At 58.0% G+C, this 14136-nt stretch overlaps 8 protein-coding genes across 8 annotated transcripts; 5 read left to right on the top strand and 3 right to left on the bottom strand.

The window, feature by feature from the left end:
• Positions 1 to 177: 177 nt before the first annotated feature.
• On the top strand, positions 178 to 1054 carry SCHCODRAFT_02559195 (uncharacterized protein; the record flags this gene model as incomplete). Its single annotated transcript, XM_003035465.2, has 4 exons — positions 178 to 597; positions 650 to 725; positions 778 to 890; positions 944 to 1054. The coding sequence occupies 4 exons, from the start codon at positions 178 to 180 to the stop codon at positions 1052 to 1054; spliced, it is 720 nt and encodes a 239-aa protein (XP_003035511.1).
• On the bottom strand, positions 838 to 4348 carry SCHCODRAFT_02682108 (alpha/beta-hydrolase). The gene is made up of 18 exons (XM_003036297.2): positions 4001 to 4348; positions 3914 to 3952; positions 3784 to 3839; positions 3640 to 3686; positions 3529 to 3586; positions 3453 to 3472; positions 3382 to 3401; positions 3202 to 3329; positions 2939 to 3076; positions 2576 to 2786; positions 2326 to 2438; positions 2176 to 2263; positions 1945 to 2013; positions 1866 to 1885; positions 1778 to 1812; positions 1549 to 1685; positions 1304 to 1415; positions 838 to 1255 (listed from the first exon to the last, which is right to left on the bottom strand). Exons 1-17 carry the CDS (start codon positions 4223 to 4225, stop codon positions 1338 to 1340), a joined length of 1482 nt encoding a protein of 493 aa, XP_003036343.2. The 5' UTR covers positions 4226 to 4348; the 3' UTR covers positions 838 to 1255; positions 1304 to 1337.
• A 299-nt stretch (positions 4349 to 4647) lies between these two features.
• SCHCODRAFT_02604028 (uncharacterized protein) lies at positions 4648 to 5479 on the top strand. The gene has a single exon (XM_050344081.1). It carries the CDS (start codon positions 4853 to 4855, stop codon positions 5216 to 5218), a length of 366 nt encoding a protein of 121 aa, XP_050202593.1. The 5' UTR covers positions 4648 to 4852; the 3' UTR covers positions 5219 to 5479.
• Positions 5480 to 5541: 62 nt separating this feature from the next.
• On the bottom strand, positions 5542 to 7178 carry SCHCODRAFT_02604026 (uncharacterized protein). The gene is made up of 3 exons (XM_003036298.2): positions 6441 to 7178; positions 6037 to 6388; positions 5542 to 5926 (listed from the first exon to the last, which is right to left on the bottom strand). The coding sequence occupies exons 1-3, from the start codon at positions 7040 to 7042 to the stop codon at positions 5789 to 5791; spliced, it is 1092 nt and encodes a 363-aa protein (XP_003036344.1). The 5' UTR covers positions 7043 to 7178; the 3' UTR covers positions 5542 to 5788.
• Positions 7179 to 8132: 954 nt separating this feature from the next.
• SCHCODRAFT_02604019 (uncharacterized protein) lies at positions 8133 to 10497 on the top strand. Its single transcript, XM_050344080.1, has 7 exons — positions 8133 to 8392; positions 8446 to 8506; positions 8559 to 8711; positions 8767 to 9015; positions 9069 to 9714; positions 9768 to 9999; positions 10063 to 10497. Exons 1-7 carry the CDS (start codon positions 8209 to 8211, stop codon positions 10245 to 10247), a joined length of 1710 nt encoding a protein of 569 aa, XP_050202592.1. The 5' UTR covers positions 8133 to 8208; the 3' UTR covers positions 10248 to 10497.
• An 89-nt stretch (positions 10498 to 10586) lies between these two features.
• On the top strand, positions 10587 to 10831 carry SCHCODRAFT_02604017 (uncharacterized protein; the record flags this gene model as incomplete). The annotated part of the gene is made up of 1 exon (XM_050344079.1): positions 10587 to 10831. A coding segment is annotated over exon 1 (234 nt), but the record flags the coding sequence as incomplete, so codon positions are not given.
• On the bottom strand, positions 10587 to 11733 carry SCHCODRAFT_02742192 (uncharacterized protein). Its single transcript, XM_003036299.2, has 2 exons — positions 11542 to 11733; positions 10587 to 11487 (listed from the first exon to the last, which is right to left on the bottom strand). Exons 1-2 carry the CDS (start codon positions 11703 to 11705, stop codon positions 10959 to 10961), a joined length of 693 nt encoding a protein of 230 aa, XP_003036345.1. The 5' UTR covers positions 11706 to 11733; the 3' UTR covers positions 10587 to 10958.
• Positions 11734 to 12363: 630 nt separating this feature from the next.
• On the top strand, positions 12364 to 13892 carry SCHCODRAFT_02595243 (alpha/beta-hydrolase; the record flags this gene model as incomplete). Its single annotated transcript, XM_050344019.1, has 9 exons — positions 12364 to 12538; positions 12718 to 12787; positions 12843 to 13026; positions 13167 to 13310; positions 13417 to 13471; positions 13507 to 13602; positions 13655 to 13704; positions 13753 to 13788; positions 13848 to 13892. The coding sequence occupies 9 exons, from the start codon at positions 12364 to 12366 to the stop codon at positions 13890 to 13892; spliced, it is 855 nt and encodes a 284-aa protein (XP_050202590.1).
• Between the last annotated feature and the right edge of the window lie 244 nt (positions 13893 to 14136).

Here is a 14136-nt window from a genome sequence, read left to right as displayed (position 1 = left end):
TTAGCTCAACAACAAGGCCCAGGAACACGGAAATGAACATACGCAAGTCCTGGAGCCTGTGGCTCCCATCGCCCAACGCAAACCATGACGTCACCCGCGCCGCCCTCATATACCTTCCTCGTCGCGCGCAGCGCCGTCCCTAACGACCACTCACACTCACCTCTGACCACCACGACCATGACCGCCCTCGGCCTCACCAAGAAACCCTCCCCCGTCGAGAACCCCGACTACTGGTTCGGCCGCCCCACGGGCTCGCACCCCTCCGTCGTCCGCGGCGCAGGCGCAGGCGACCCATACGCGCTCGCGCCCGCGGAGCGCTCCGTGGGCGTGCGCAACCCGGGCGAGCTCGTCCCCAACTACGGGCGCCTCACGCAGATCGACAAGGACCACGCCGCATACGTGTCGCGCCTGCAGCCGGGGACGATCACGCAGCTGCCGGACGGGTCGTATCTGCATCGCGGGGTGCCGATAGACTACAAAACGTGGGCTGGGACCGAGCAGTATGACTGGGACAAGGAGTTCCCGGACGGCTTGCCTGCGTATATTGGGCCGATGCCCATCCAGGACTTGCCTCCGGGCTATAGGAACCCTACGGCTGTGAGTCGTTATCTCAATCGCGGATGAGATGCGTCCTTACACGCCACGTTAGATCAAAGAGCTCCTGCGTTCTCAGCGACCAGCACCAGGACCCAGACTCTTTGGCGAGCCCGGCCAGTACCCTCCAAGTATGTGTCCCCCTTCACTTCCTTGCCATCCTCAACTCACCTCTCCCTCCAGGCATCTTCGGGAAACCACCTGGCGTGAACCCTGACCTCTTCGGCAAGCCGTACGGTGTCCCACCCGATATGTTCGGCAAGCCCTACGGCGTCGAGCCTGACTTGTTCGGCAGGGTACGGTTCTTCTTGCCCTCTTGTTCTCTGCCTCGACGCTAACCTCCCCTTAGCCTCCGTACGAGCCCATCACGCTGTTCGGGAAGCCCACGACCGTGCAACCGGACCTGTTTGGCAAGCCAAGCACCCTGCCTCCTCGCCTGTGCTTCGAGGACCCAGTCTAAACGCCTGACCCCTACGACCGCATGGATTGGTGTGAATATGCTCACGCTTTACGGTCACCTCCCCTCCCTACTTTCCAATGGACTTTCCAATCTTCACGGACACCGCTTACCTGCCTATGACGTGCCGTACACTGAATGTAACATCATCATTGTTTATGACGATTTATCATGTTGAATCGTAAAACTCGTCGTCAAATTCCCCTGCGAACTTGGTCAACATGGAGGAACAAAGGTTACGGTATCGCTCACCTCAGCCACTCTACTCGCGAAGAGGGCTATGCGCTTACTCCGCCGAATGCAGCTGCTCCCCATTCACCACCTGCCTGAAAATCTCAAATGCCGCTTGCGGCTGAAAGGCGGGCTGTGAGGTATCTTGTCAGCACTCTCTTTCGCCATATGCATAATCCTCGCTCCATTTCGCCACGCATAACCCTCGCTCCTCCCCGCCAACCTCCTCTACTCATCCCAACCCATCTGATCTGACCAACACTCACCACCTCATGCCCCGCCCCATACACGCGCGCGAACGAGAAATTGCCCACGTTCTGCACCGCGGCCGCGTCCCTGCCACCGACCGTGATATTCGTGAAGGGCGTGTCCGCGAGCGTGGAGGCGCCGGTCCAGTTCATCGCTGTGGAGGGATGGATGTCAGCGTTCAGCCGCGCCATCACTGGCACAAGCATACGCCTTGCGTAATAAAATAAGAAAAAAAGAAATACGCACAAAGCACTGACTCGTGCCCGCCTAGCCAGTTGCAGCTGTCCACCTTCGTCAGCCGTCGTGCGCCTTGCCTCCAAAGCGCAGAACATACTTGATATCCGCATCACCCGCCTGTCAGATCCGTGGCATCAGCCTGCTTGATTTGAGCTACAGGCAAAAAGGACACGCACCCAGATCAACAACCTCGGCGTCCCCAGGTTCGCCAGCTCCGCGAGCGCGGGGAGGAGGGTTCGGGCGTCCTGGTGAGTATCGCAAGCATACGGTCAGCACAATCGCATGGTCAACATGAGCGCAGGAGTAGCATGAGCGCAGAAGTAGCACGAGCGCAAGATCAGTTCCGAGACTGTCGTCGAGAGTGGACGAAAGGCATCGAAAGTTCACGATAAAAAATGCCCACTCACATCACCCGTCTTCGAAAACTCGTAGTACACCGGGTCCGAGCACTCGGTGTACGTCGATTCGGCGCCGATGGCGTTCAGGACGTGGTCTCTGGGGTTGGTAACTTAGATCGAGGGGTTCTCAGGACTTCGTACAGGACAATAAGCACGCACTGCGTCAAAAACTCCTCATAGTACGGCGGCGGGAACGGGTTCTCCGTCGACGAGTTTTGACGGAGGTCGTTGATGTCGCGGTCGCCGACTGCGAGGGCGGTGACGTTTGCGTACTGGAGGATGATCGTCAGCGGGTCTTCGTTCTCCCCCTCCCCCTTTCCCCCCTTCCAAGCACCTCCCCCAGCCCCGATCAAACGATAGCGAAGGAAACCCAAACTCCCCGAAGCACTCGAACTATCCGCCCACTCACACAAAACTCATCCGCCCGTCCACAAACGTCGCCCGCCTCTTCTTCACCGGCCGCATAGCACTCTTCCAGCAGATCCTGACAGCCGCCCGGCTGATAGAACGACTCATTGAGCTGCTTGAGCGTCGACTCATTCTGGAGGGGTCCGTAACCGGGCGCATCGAAGGCGAAGTCGACGTAGGCCTTGTTCTGAATGAGGGGGTCGTACCAGCCGCTGTGCGGATGGGTTAGTCGAGGGCAGGTGTGGTTAGGTGAGGTTAGTCGAGGGCAGGTGAGGTTTTTTTTAGTTGAGGTCAGGTGAGGTTAAGTTGGGTTCGGAGTGAGTGAGAAAAGAAGCGAGGCGAAAGTGAGAAGACCGACGCGCACTTATTGATCATCAGCGCCGTCACATTGATCGTCTCCGCATTCAGCGAGCCATCCTCAATCTGCGCGTTCTGCTGGTCAAAGTAGGAGACGAAGGCGGGGCCGTAGTGGCCGCCGTAGGATTCGGTAGCGAAGACGAATCTGGGGGTGGGAGGTTAGCATCGATTAGACCATCGCCATGGACGGTTGCAACGGTAAAGAAGGAGAAAAGGTCAAGACGGAGAAGAGGGAGGAGAACTAGAAACATGCACGCGCGAGCGACTTACTCCCGACTCTCAAACTTCGCAAATTCCTCGCTCTCGAAGAGCACCTGAAACGCCTGCCAGAAGAAGGGCGCGGCGGTGTACGTGCTGTTCACGGCGTCCGTATCACCGTAGGAGAAGCCGGTGCCGATCTGAAAGGCGGTGCGTTAGGTGGGTGGATAAGGACCGCAGGGGGATGCATACCGGTTGGTCTATGTAGATGACTGTGCGTACTCGTCAGCGGCGTCCAGTGCATTTCAGGCGGAAGAGGTTACCATTGCTGATGTTGTTCCAGCTTCCCAGCTCATTCAACTCTGGTATTCTATCCACAAGTATCCAAAGACGACGCACCTATACGGGTTGATAGACGTGCTGTTCCCATCCTCGTTGACCAAGCACGGTCCGTTTTCTGCGCATGATTAGTTTTCCCCCGGTGAGCCCATTCAGTCTCCCTCCGCGCACCTTGGAATAGCCCGATCATCGAAGAGCACCCCGGGCCGCCGTTAATCCTGTTCTGCATTTAGCCTCGTGCGGCGTGGAAGGAAGGCACGGCAACATGACATCCCAGAACCGACATCACACCTGAAGCATCGACAAGGTACTCACCACAAGGTGAACGGGGCCGTCTCGGGCGATTCGCGTGCTTCAAAGAACCAGAACCACTGCGCACAGGGTCAGCATGGCTATCGTCCGTTACGGATGGCGCGATCGCAAGAAGGGCGATGCGCATGCTCACCATGGACATGTTGGCCCCGATGTCGAGGTAGCCGGACATCTGGCGAGGGTGAGCATGAACTCCCTCTGTTCACGTATAACCACGCACCTGCCCCACACCAGGCGTCGTCTCGCAGATTCCGGAGTCCTTCACGTACCGGATGGCCGTGTCGTTCACCACCTGCGACTGAAACGACTTGCGCAGAGCACCCCCGGGGAGCACTGTGACCTCCGCATTCGCAGAGGCCCTCGCCATGGGGTGCGGCGCGAAGGACGCGAGCGGCGACGCCAGGGCAGCCGAGGCAGCGAGGAGAACAGGGAGTCCAAGCAGCATGATGACGGCGAGAGGCAGAAGGGCGGCGCGGTCTCGCTACTATACTTATATGCATGCCGACCGACTCTAACTATACAGCGGCCTCATGCGGCGCTGATAAGCGCGAAGCGGGCACTTGTCGCGAAGCAAGCGCGCCTGCATCACGGGAGCGCGCTCTACACGCGATCCTATCGCAGTGGCGATCCGAGGCCGACGCTCTCACCTCAGTCGATACTTTCAGCTGGCCCATTGCAGCAAACATAGGAACATATGCAAAACATACGAACTTCCTCATAACCACGTGTGTGACTTCTTCCCGAGATGAGTGATGAGAACGAAGAAACACCTTCCTAATCCGGTGAACAATGGACGCGTCGCATCACGTGCGGGGACGCGATCGTACGGTCACAAAACCCCTCGCGACGGACGTAAGTCGCTCCCGCCTTTCCTTTCAAACGTCCACTCGCTAGCCTCGAGAGACTTTGCCCGCTGCTGTGCAGTCGCCCTTTCAGCCTTCTCTTCACCAGCCTTTCTCTTCTACCCAATAAACAGCCCGCCTGGTCGACCCAGCGAACGCCCTACACGAACACCCAACACGAAACTAGACCAGCCACCTAAACCCACCCACCCACCCACCCAACCACCACAATGCGCTTCACGCTCTTCACCTTCTTCGCCGCGCTCGCCGCGCTCTTTGCCACCGTGCTCGCCGTCCCCGTCGCCCCCGCGCACCCCGGCAGCCTCATGGGCCGCCGCTTCGTCGTCAGCGAGCGCGACGCGCCGCGCGCCCTCGCCGCTGCCGCCGTGCGCGCGAACCCCGTCACCATGCGCAGGGACCACCCCGAGGAGTCGCGCGCGGACCGTTTCCAGAAGCGCCTCGCCCAGCGGGCGGGGCTGAAGGAGCGGAGCGAGGAGAGGGAGCAGGCGGAGGCGCCGCGAAAGCTTGCGATCGCCGCGCGCAAGGCGAGGGCGCTGGGCAGGCAGGCGCGCCGCGAGATGGAGCGGGCACAGTGAGGGAGCTTCCCTCGGCGCAGTGCAGGAGCTTAGGCTCCTGTGTACATAAGGTCGCGTTGGCACGATCGACCCCTGCGTGCATGGACACTGGGCGTTTAGTCTCGTACAGGCTACGGACACTCTTGGGCACCGACTGGACTTGGCTCCCTACTATCTATCGGACTGGCTCCATTAGTACTTAGAATACACACAACATGCTCCATGAACATCGTAACCCCCCTGCGTGCGTCAACGCACGATGAGTGCAGGAATGCTTGGACATCCGATGGTCGGCCTCAACGAAAGCAAGTTGGCCCAAATGTCCGCCTTTTGAGGACGTTCAATGAAACCACTGTCACTGGGGATGCATAACAACGCAACCAGGCGAACTACTAGTACAGCAGGAATGCACAAACAGAGGGGTATAGCGAGTCGCGCGTAGGCGTACATATAACGGCCCCCGTCCGCGGGGCGCGAATCAGTCCATTCTCCGAGCGCCGGACAAGAGGAACATTGAAGCGGAGACGAAGGTTTAGCGTCGAGGAGTCGAGGAGTCGAGGAGATATCGAAGCGAAGCGCGTAATTGCATCTCTACCTGCCCCGCCCCGCCCCATTCCTCTTCTTGATAGCTCCGCGCTGGGCACGCTTCCTCTTCGCCGCGCAGTCGTCGCAGTACCACTTGTCGTCCTCCGCGGGCTCTTCTGTCAAGCCGACGCAGGTCAGGTGGAACTGGGAGGTAAGTGTCAGTAAACTGTTACGCCAAGTATACTTAGAAAGTGGTAACGCAAGAGAAACAATGTGACGTGATGCAAAACCGCAGTGGAAAGAGTGTCACTCACCCATTCCGTTGGGCAGTTCGGGCCGTCGCAGGCAATCATGGTGCCCGAGCTCGGGCCCCTGCAGATGCAGTACAGCTGCTTGGGATCCGCGTCGTGGCCGTCGTCCTCAGCCATAGGCGACGGGCTCCTCATTGCGGGCAGCTGTGCGGAAATGGAGTCGCCTGGCAGCACGTAGTCGTCCATATGCGAGCGAACGGAGCGAATCTCGGACGGCTGCACGGACTCGCGGTGGGACGAGCGCGCGGGGCGGCGGGCGCCGTTGGTGGAAGGGCCGGCAGAGCGCGAGACGGACAAAGGGGGTGCGTGGTCGGTGATGTCGATCATGGTGTCGCTGGGGGAGGCGGCGCGATGTCTGGAGGGCATGTCAGTATCCTCGCCACAAGAGAAAGGAGCGCACGACGCACGTCTTCGCCCTGCCATTCGCCCGCTTCAGCTCTGCGACCCGATCCTTGCGCGGCGAGGCGTGCTCGGCGTGCCGCGGCCTGAATGGGTTGCCGTCGACGTCTCCATTCACGACCAAGCTGCTCCTCGGATTCCTCCTCCGCCCGTGCTCGTTCATATACGGGTGGAACCTCCGCGGGTTCACATGCGGGAAGCTTGTCTTGCGCACCAGCATCCGCGCGTCGAAGCCCGGTACGCGCTCCGTGAGCGTCCTGAGGTGGTGCATATGGGCCTTCAGGTTATCCGCCGCCTGGCACGCGACGCGAATCTTGTCCTCGCCGCCGAGCTTCAGGCGCTTCGCCTCCTCCGCGAGGTCGCTCAGCAGGTACAGCCTGTCCGCGCGCGCCGCGGTGGGGTTCTCGAGCAGCGCGACGAGCTGGGTGATCTTCGCCGTGATGGACGCCATGGAGGAGGAGAGCACGGCGTCGAGCTCGCGCAGGTCGGCGAAGTTGCGGGAGAGATCGACGGGGAGCGAGTCGAGGGTGTGAGTGTACTCGGTGAGCAGGGCGAGCGCGTACGGCGCCTCGGTGGAGACCTCGAAGGGGATGGGCTTGCGGGGCGCCATGGTGGTGGGAAGGAAGGCGATAGTGGCAGCTGGTGGCCGTCGCTCCCGACGAGGAGAACAACAAAGAGAGTTTCCGGGCCCGCGGACCGGTCTGTGATGGGCGCCTAATCGAGGCTTGGGCTTGACCTGCGCGGTCATCATCGCTGCGGACGACGACGAGCGCTTGAGGCTATCAGGGAGCGGCGCTTTGCAGTCTCCGAGGTTCTAAATATCCATACCACTTTGCCTGCTGGCGACATCTGCTCTCTCTCCTTCCTCGTCCATGCGGGCAATCCTCTGGAGTCAGAATCAAGGAGGTTAGAGTTGAGCATCATCATACACCCCTCGGCAGCAGCTTTGCATGCTTCGGAAGGCGGTGGGCTAGACGGCGGCCTCGAGCTTCGCGTCGGACGCCCCCACCGATGTCGGCGACGACTTTTGAGCTGTCGCTGCTCGACACCAGCCGCCGCCGAAGAGATTTGTATACGATGAGTCGTTGCATTCTTGTCGCGTCGCGACCCACAGAGCAGCCCAGGAGCAACCCCCATCATGCGTTTTCCCTCCTTATCAGAGCCCGCCTATCTCTTGAATACAGCACGCTCTCTTGCCCCTGCCCGCAACCTCGTCCACCTTCCAAGCCTCTAGACATGCTCTCGGCGTCGTCCAAGAGAACTTCGAGCTCGACGATAAGGGGGCGCGCCGACACGAGCGTCGGCAGACTCAGACTACTCCCATGATCTTGGCATGATCCGCTCCGGTGACCATATGGTGATCCGCTTCTCCTCCCCTGGCGCCAGCGCCCCCCTCCTGCTCCCTCCTTCACGCGACTGCGAGACAGCGGCCCACCGCTCTGATCACTGTTGATCACCCCCGCACCCCAGGGCGTCAGACTCTATATGACTCTGGGCGCCAGCAATTTTCCTTGGCCGTCGCCCTCGCCGGCGCGATCAGCAGTCCTTTATTTTGCCCCGGGACCTCGCTTTTCCGCACCATTCCACTCGGGCGACTCCCTGACAGGCAGCCACAAGACCTCCGTACACAACGCGAGGGCTGATGCCAAGTTGTTGAATCTATAGAGCTTGGCTGTGTTTGCGTGCCAGCATTTTATATACGATCCGTCACCGATCTAGCGGCGCTTCTTCCTCCACACCACCACCACCATCTCCGTATTCCTGCTGGCTGCCGCTATGCAGAAGGACAACGCATCCGATTTGGAGAAGACGTCCACTCAGGTGGGCGTCGGACCCCACGAAGACACGGCCGATGGGGGCGTCACGAAGCTTGGGGAGGTCGAGTTCAAGCACGACCTGCACCGTGGGTTGAAAGCGCGTCATATCACTATGATTGCTATCGGAGGAGCTATTGGGACTGGTGCGTGATCATCGTGCACGATGAGGAAGTACGATACTCACGACGCGCCGCAGGTCTGATCATTGGAACGGGCTCTGCGCTGGCGCGCGCGGGGCCAGCAGCTGTCCTCATCTCGTGCGTGACGATCGCGTTCACCTCGGTGCGGATGGTCTAACGCGTCTCTCAGGTACTCTGTTGTCGGCTTCCTCGTCTACCTGGTCATGTGCGCGCTTGGTGAGATGGCCGCATGGCTTCCCCTCGGTTCAGGCTTCACGGGCTACGCGAACCGTTTCTGCGACCCCGCGCTGGGTTTCGCCCTCGGATGGACATACTGGTTCAAGTACGCGCTCCCATACCATCTCACTTCCCCCAACTCAACTTCATGCTCCTTCCAGATACATCATTGTCACGCCCAACCAGATGACAGCCGGCGCGCTCGTCATCAGCTACTGGATAGACCGCGACAGGGTCAATCCCGGCGTGTGGATCACGATATTCTATGTCACCATCATCTTCATCAACTACTTTGGCGTCAGGCTCTTTGGAGAATTCGAGTTCTGGCTATCGTCATTCAAGGTTATCACGATTGTGGGGATCATGATCATGAGCCTGGTCTTCGCGTTGGGTGGTGGCCCGTCTCACGAGTGAGCGGCATATCTGAATGGTAGCGTATCAATGCTGACATGACCATTCCCAGCCGTAAGGGTTTCCGCTACTGGAAGGACCCTGGCGCATTCGCCGAGTACATCGACGATGGAGATACTGGCCGCTTCCTTGCTCTCTGGTCGACATTCGTGACGGCTACCTTCGCGTACCTAGGTACTGAACTTGTCGGCGTCACCGTCGGCGAGGCACAGAACCCCAGAAGAACGATCCCCCGCGCCATCCGCCTCACCTTCTTCCGCATCGTCTTCTTCTACATCCTCTGCGTCTTCCTCCTCGGCATGATCGTCCCCTACAACTCCGAGCGCCTCACCTTTGCCACGAAGCAGGCCGCCGGCGCGTCCGCCTCCCCCTTCGTCGTCGCCGTCCTCGAGGAGGGCGTCAAGGGCCTTGATCACGTTATCAACGCATGCATCCTGCTCTTCGTGTTCTCTGCGTCCAACTCGGATCTGTACATCGCTTCGCGTACGATCTACGGCCTTGCGTGTGAGGGCAAGGCCCCTGCGTTCCTGGCGAAGACGGACAAGCGCGGGGTGCCCATCTACGCGCTGGGCTTGTCGAGCCTGTTTGGGTTGCTCGCGTACATGAACGTCGCGGAGGATTCGACGACGGTGTTCGGCTACTTTGTGAACTTGGTGACCATCTTTGGGATCTTGACGTGGATCAGTATCCTGGTGACGGTCAGTGCCCTCGTCCGCGTCCTCCGTATGATGCATGCTGACCGGTCCCGCAGCACATCTACTTTGTCAAAGCGCGCAAGGCCCAGGGCGTCACGGACGAGATGATGCCGTTTGTCGCGCCCCTTGGCCGCGGAGGCTCGATCGGCGCGCTCACCGGCTGCTGCATCATCGCCGTCTTCAAGAACTTCAACGTCTTCACGCCCGGCAGCTACGGCACCTGGGACTACAAAAACTTCATCACGGGCTATCTTGGTATCCCAGTATATCTCATCCTGATTTTTGGCTGTGCGTCTTTCTGATCCTCTTGCCGTTTGGTGGATAAATTGTGCTAACGATTTCCCTTCGCAGTCAAGCTCTGGTACCACCACATGTACCACGTCACCAGCAGCATCAAGCCGCAGGATGCGGATATCTTCTCGGGCAAGGCCGCGATCGACCAAGAAGAAGAGAGGTTCCTCGCAAGACAGGCCGCGAAGCCGAAGCCGAAGGGCATGAAGAGGATCTACAAGAAGTACATCGCGTGGTTGTTCTGAGAGCGCCGCTGTCAGAGCGGGTGCGTGTACCTCCGTCTGGGCGCATGCGAGTTGTATGCATGCCCTTTCGCGCCACGGCTCTGAGAGTTGAGCCTGCCCGGGACGCCGACGGGACGGGCGCATGCGATTTGCTTACGATACGATATCCCTGTTGTATGTTCTTGTAGGTGGTGGTCACCATTAGTAGTAAATTATAGTATACGAACTAACGATTGAATGTATAGAAAGCTTGTCTTGTCCATACTTGCAAGATCATGTGCTGGACGATTGCAAGCATGGCACGAGGGTCGCTGGCTGGTGATATCCATGCATTGTCGCTTCCTTTCCATGCTGTAATGGCTCAACGGGAATGCGGCGGGTTAATCACCGGTCAAAGTCTCGAGCGCGCTGTTTCAAGACCGTGCCCTCCAGAAAATTTGGTGTCCACAGTTTCCCGGCGCGCAAGCGCTGGCTCGAACTTGGAATAATCTGCCCTTGTCAGGCCAGGGAAGCAATTCTGCAACCTGCAGGGCTCGCCGAATTAGTCTTCGGAGACCAGGACGTGTCGTCAGACGCGCTGGGGCTCGGGCCTGCTGCAAACTTTTTGTGTTCTTTTGTGATCTCAGTTGATGGTTTGTTCGACGATATCGAAGGGCTGTTCCTAAGAGGCACGTCCGCCAAATCAGGAAGCCATGCGCAATATGTTACAATTGATTTACACATAGGCGGAGTTCAACCAAGCCCACTCATCCTCTCGAGCTCGTCCAGTGTACCAGGAAATATCCTAACGGATCCTTCCGCTATGCCCAGTCTTTGCAGCATACTTTCAATGTCCTCCGCATCGACATCGTCCTGCGCCACAATCTCGCCCACCCAATCCTCAATCACCGCAGAGCCGCTGATGAGCATGCTCTTCAACCGCGTACGGTCAGTCTGCGTGATGAGATTGCGCGTCTGCACAGCGCTACCCTCTGGGGTGTCAACACCAATGCGCTCCTGTGGTTGCCATATTTGGCCGGCGAGCACGACTTGCCACGCGCGGTCGAGTTCGTCGAGCCAAGTAAGGAGGTCGGGTAGAGACTCTAGCTCGGCGGGGTATCCTGGAATGGCAGAGAGTGCGTCGTTGGTGAGGTGCAAGAGGTAGGCAGTGCGGAGGGAAGCAGAAGGTTGAACGGGTGGAGTTTGGAGGATCAAGGACAATATTTGGCGAGACTCGCGAAGGTACGCTTGGAGGGTAGGAGTGCTCGTAGAATCTTCTGCGCTGTATTTTGGATGAGTTATCTGCAAAGGAGAGGCATATGAAGTATCTACGTACCGCTTCTTATAATTTCGCATGAGGTTCAGTAAGCGCTCGTCCAGATAATCCATCAGGCGTCGCTCTTGCCTGGTACTCAGTGGCCGCAAAGAAGTAGTTGCGACCTTCGAATCAGCTGTAGTAGGCGAGCTCATTGGTGGCGTTGCAGGTTCTACAGCGGCCATGGTGGTTCAGGTCAAGTGAAAAGGGGCGTTACAGCGTGACGTCACCAAGTCTTCCTCGACGCTTAGCTACTTCAACTTGTCCGCAACGTCCATCTCTCCGTTATCTCTCCTCGTACCGCACTAGCCGACCGCGTACCCTACCTTTCGATTACCAAGAGATGACTCTCACTGAGCCGAGTCAACTAACGCTACCTGTGCAGCAACCTTACAATGGGGATTGTAAACATCAGTAATTCACCAAAGTCATTAGACAGGCGCAGAGTTCATCTTATGAGCTTGCTTCTCACGTCCTGTCTAACCTCGGACGCCGTCGCGCCCTACCTGCGCAAATCCCTTTGGACGACGCTGCACAGCCACCAGGGCTTACCCTAGACGCCACCTGCAGGCAACATCGGATGGTGGCTTGTTCTCACGCTGTCAACATCGCGACGACCTTCACAGGGTTCCTACATCTCACAAACAATTCAAGAGTGCTGGAAAAAGAGCAACAGAAAGCGACGGTATGGCCTGCGTTCATGACAAAGTGACAGATTGAGCGGTTGTACTCCGGACAACTGAAGAAGGCCCGTGATCTCGAGTCAGGACCGAAGGCAAATCAGCTGGCTTTGTATGCCTTCAGCAGTCCTTCGGTCTCTTTCTAGACTCCCTCTTGGCCCCCATGCTCTTGACTGTCACTCTGGGTGCTCTACTCGTCTCAACCCTGGTTCTCGCCAAACTATCCGGACGCGATGCAACCCCGCTTTCTGCAGACGCTATCGACAGTTACATTCCATATGCTGAATTATCGCGAGCTGCGTACTGCTTAGGCGACTTAGCGACCTGGGACTGTGGAGGTGAGTTAGCTCCCACCCGAAAGTGACGGGGCTGACTAGTAGCTTTTAGACGCCTTCGCAGCGAACGAAGACTTCGAGCTATATGGTTCTGGCGGGGATGGCACAGCAACGTCGCCTTACTGTGAATCATGAATTCTACGCATCTTCAAGGGATCAGGGATATTCTTACCCGATGGCAGATTTTGTCGGATACTCGACCTCCTTGTCCACTATAATCGTCGCGCACGGTGGGATCGATGCGGAGGAATTGTGAGTTTCCTCTGTATTATTCTGACGTCTTGACTCAACACTCGCACGGCGTCAGGTTTACTGCCCTTGAGAGTGCCGAGGTGGCTCAAGCGCCCTTGAACGTCTCCCTGTTCCCGGGCGTGGGCGACGATGTGCAAGTGCACGCAGGCTTTTTGAACGCGCATGCGAAGACGGCAGAAGCTGTACTCGCAGCAGTTCAGGATACTATCTCGGGAACGGGTGCGGCGGTGTTGACGACGGTACGTGACAGTCAATTGCCCATTACTCTCACCTCTTCTTTCGTTCTGTGTTTTCTGCACCTTCAACGTATCAACGCGGCCGTCTTCGGGCGTCCCCACCCTAACTCTCTCTCATATCCTTTCTCCTACCTCTCTCGCAGGTCGGCCACGGCCTCGGCGGCGCGCTCGCCGAGATAAACGCGGTGTACCTCCGGTTGAACGTCCCCTTCATACGCATGAATACGATCACGTTTGGGAAGCCGCGTGTGGGGAATGGGGCGTGGGCGGATTTGATGGATGCGAATGTGAGTGAGCTGTTCGATATGTTTGAAGACGCAAGAGGGGACGAGCGTGGGTTGCGCTGCAGAGAAATAGACTTGTTTGAGTCTATTGACTGACCTATGACTATAGGCAGATTCGTACGCGAGAATCAATAATATGAAAGGCAGGTCGTCCATCTACCATGGTGCAGAATTTGCGAGAGCTGAACGTGCGGCTCAGATCCTATTCCTGTCTTGCCACCGCGGACGGCAGAATACGAGCATCCGACTGGCGAGATTCATGTGGTAGAGGAAGACGTGTGGATGACTTGCGCAGGTTCGTTGCTTTTGGATCTATACCTGAAGCATTTCTTTGACGCTGCGGACAGATGCTTCCTGCAGAGAAGACGAAGAAGACGCAGAGTGCATGATTCAGACGGTATGAGAGAAGCGACGGATCGTGAAAACTATGCTTATGTCTGTATAGGTTCCCGATGCCTCGCAGGGCGAGCTGGGAGACAACGTACGTGCGCATCGGAGGAACACTGACTTGCTGAGAACGTTGCTAACTTCGCTATATAGGCCGGACCGTACGGCGGGGTTTTCATCGGAAGCGGGTATTGCTGATGGGCTGGAGAAGAGACTGCGGCGAAGTCAAAGAGGTAGGCTGTACCTTTACCTTTTCGGTCATAGCGAAGGTCCATTTAGATGTGATCAACATTGAACGTGTCCTGACGCGGGTTCGGGTCTACAGCCCGTAAAGACCGTAGTTGTCGTTTGGGGCGGTGTACAATGATTGAGGCCAGCGCTATGACCTCTGAGTCCAAGCTTTGTTGAGCACAAAAGCACGGATGTTTTGTGTTCGACCGCG

This window comes from Schizophyllum commune (assembly GCF_000143185.2).
Source record: "Schizophyllum commune H4-8 unplaced genomic scaffold SCHCOscaffold_1, whole genome shotgun sequence".
Lineage (NCBI taxonomy): Eukaryota > Fungi > Basidiomycota > Agaricomycetes > Agaricales > Schizophyllaceae > Schizophyllum > Schizophyllum commune.
The sequence above is the reverse complement of the archived record's forward strand: the minus strand, read 5'-3'. Positions and strand labels throughout refer to the sequence as shown.

Bases quoted from the DNA above. Each gene is read 5' to 3' on its own strand.
- SCHCODRAFT_02682108 (XM_003036297.2), bottom strand. From the start codon at position 4,225: ATGCTGCTTGGACTCCCTGTTCTCCTCGCTGCCTCGGCTGCCCTGGCG. The intron at 3,587-3,639 runs GTGCGCGGAGGG...AATCATGCGCAG, and splicing joins GATGATCGGGCTATTCCAAG to AAAACGGACCGTGCTTGGTC. The intron at 3,077-3,201 runs GTAAGTCGCTCG...TCCCACCCCCAG, and splicing joins GCGAAGTTTGAGAGTCGGGA to ATTCGTCTTCGCTACCGAAT.
- SCHCODRAFT_02604028 (XM_050344081.1), top strand. From the start codon at position 4,853: ATGCGCTTCACGCTCTTCACCTTCTTCGCCGCGCTCGCCGCGCTCTTT.
- SCHCODRAFT_02604026 (XM_003036298.2), bottom strand. From the start codon at position 7,042: ATGGCGCCCCGCAAGCCCATCCCCTTCGAGGTCTCCACCGAGGCGCCG. The intron at 6,389-6,440 runs GTGCGTCGTGCG...CATGCCCTCCAG, and splicing joins GCGAATGGCAGGGCGAAGAC to ACATCGCGCCGCCTCCCCCA. The intron at 5,927-6,036 runs GTGAGTGACACT...CTTACCTCCCAG, and splicing joins CGAACTGCCCAACGGAATGG to TTCCACCTGACCTGCGTCGG.
- SCHCODRAFT_02604019 (XM_050344080.1), top strand. From the start codon at position 8,209: ATGCAGAAGGACAACGCATCCGATTTGGAGAAGACGTCCACTCAGGTG. The intron at 9,016-9,068 runs GTGAGCGGCATA...GACCATTCCCAG, and splicing joins GGTGGTGGCCCGTCTCACGA to CCGTAAGGGTTTCCGCTACT. The intron at 9,715-9,767 runs GTCAGTGCCCTC...CCGGTCCCGCAG, and splicing joins GGATCAGTATCCTGGTGACG to CACATCTACTTTGTCAAAGC.
- SCHCODRAFT_02742192 (XM_003036299.2), bottom strand. From the start codon at position 11,705: ATGGCCGCTGTAGAACCTGCAACGCCACCAATGAGCTCGCCTACTACA. The intron at 11,488-11,541 runs GTACGTAGATAC...TCCAAAATACAG, and splicing joins ATGCGAAATTATAAGAAGCG to CGCAGAAGATTCTACGAGCA.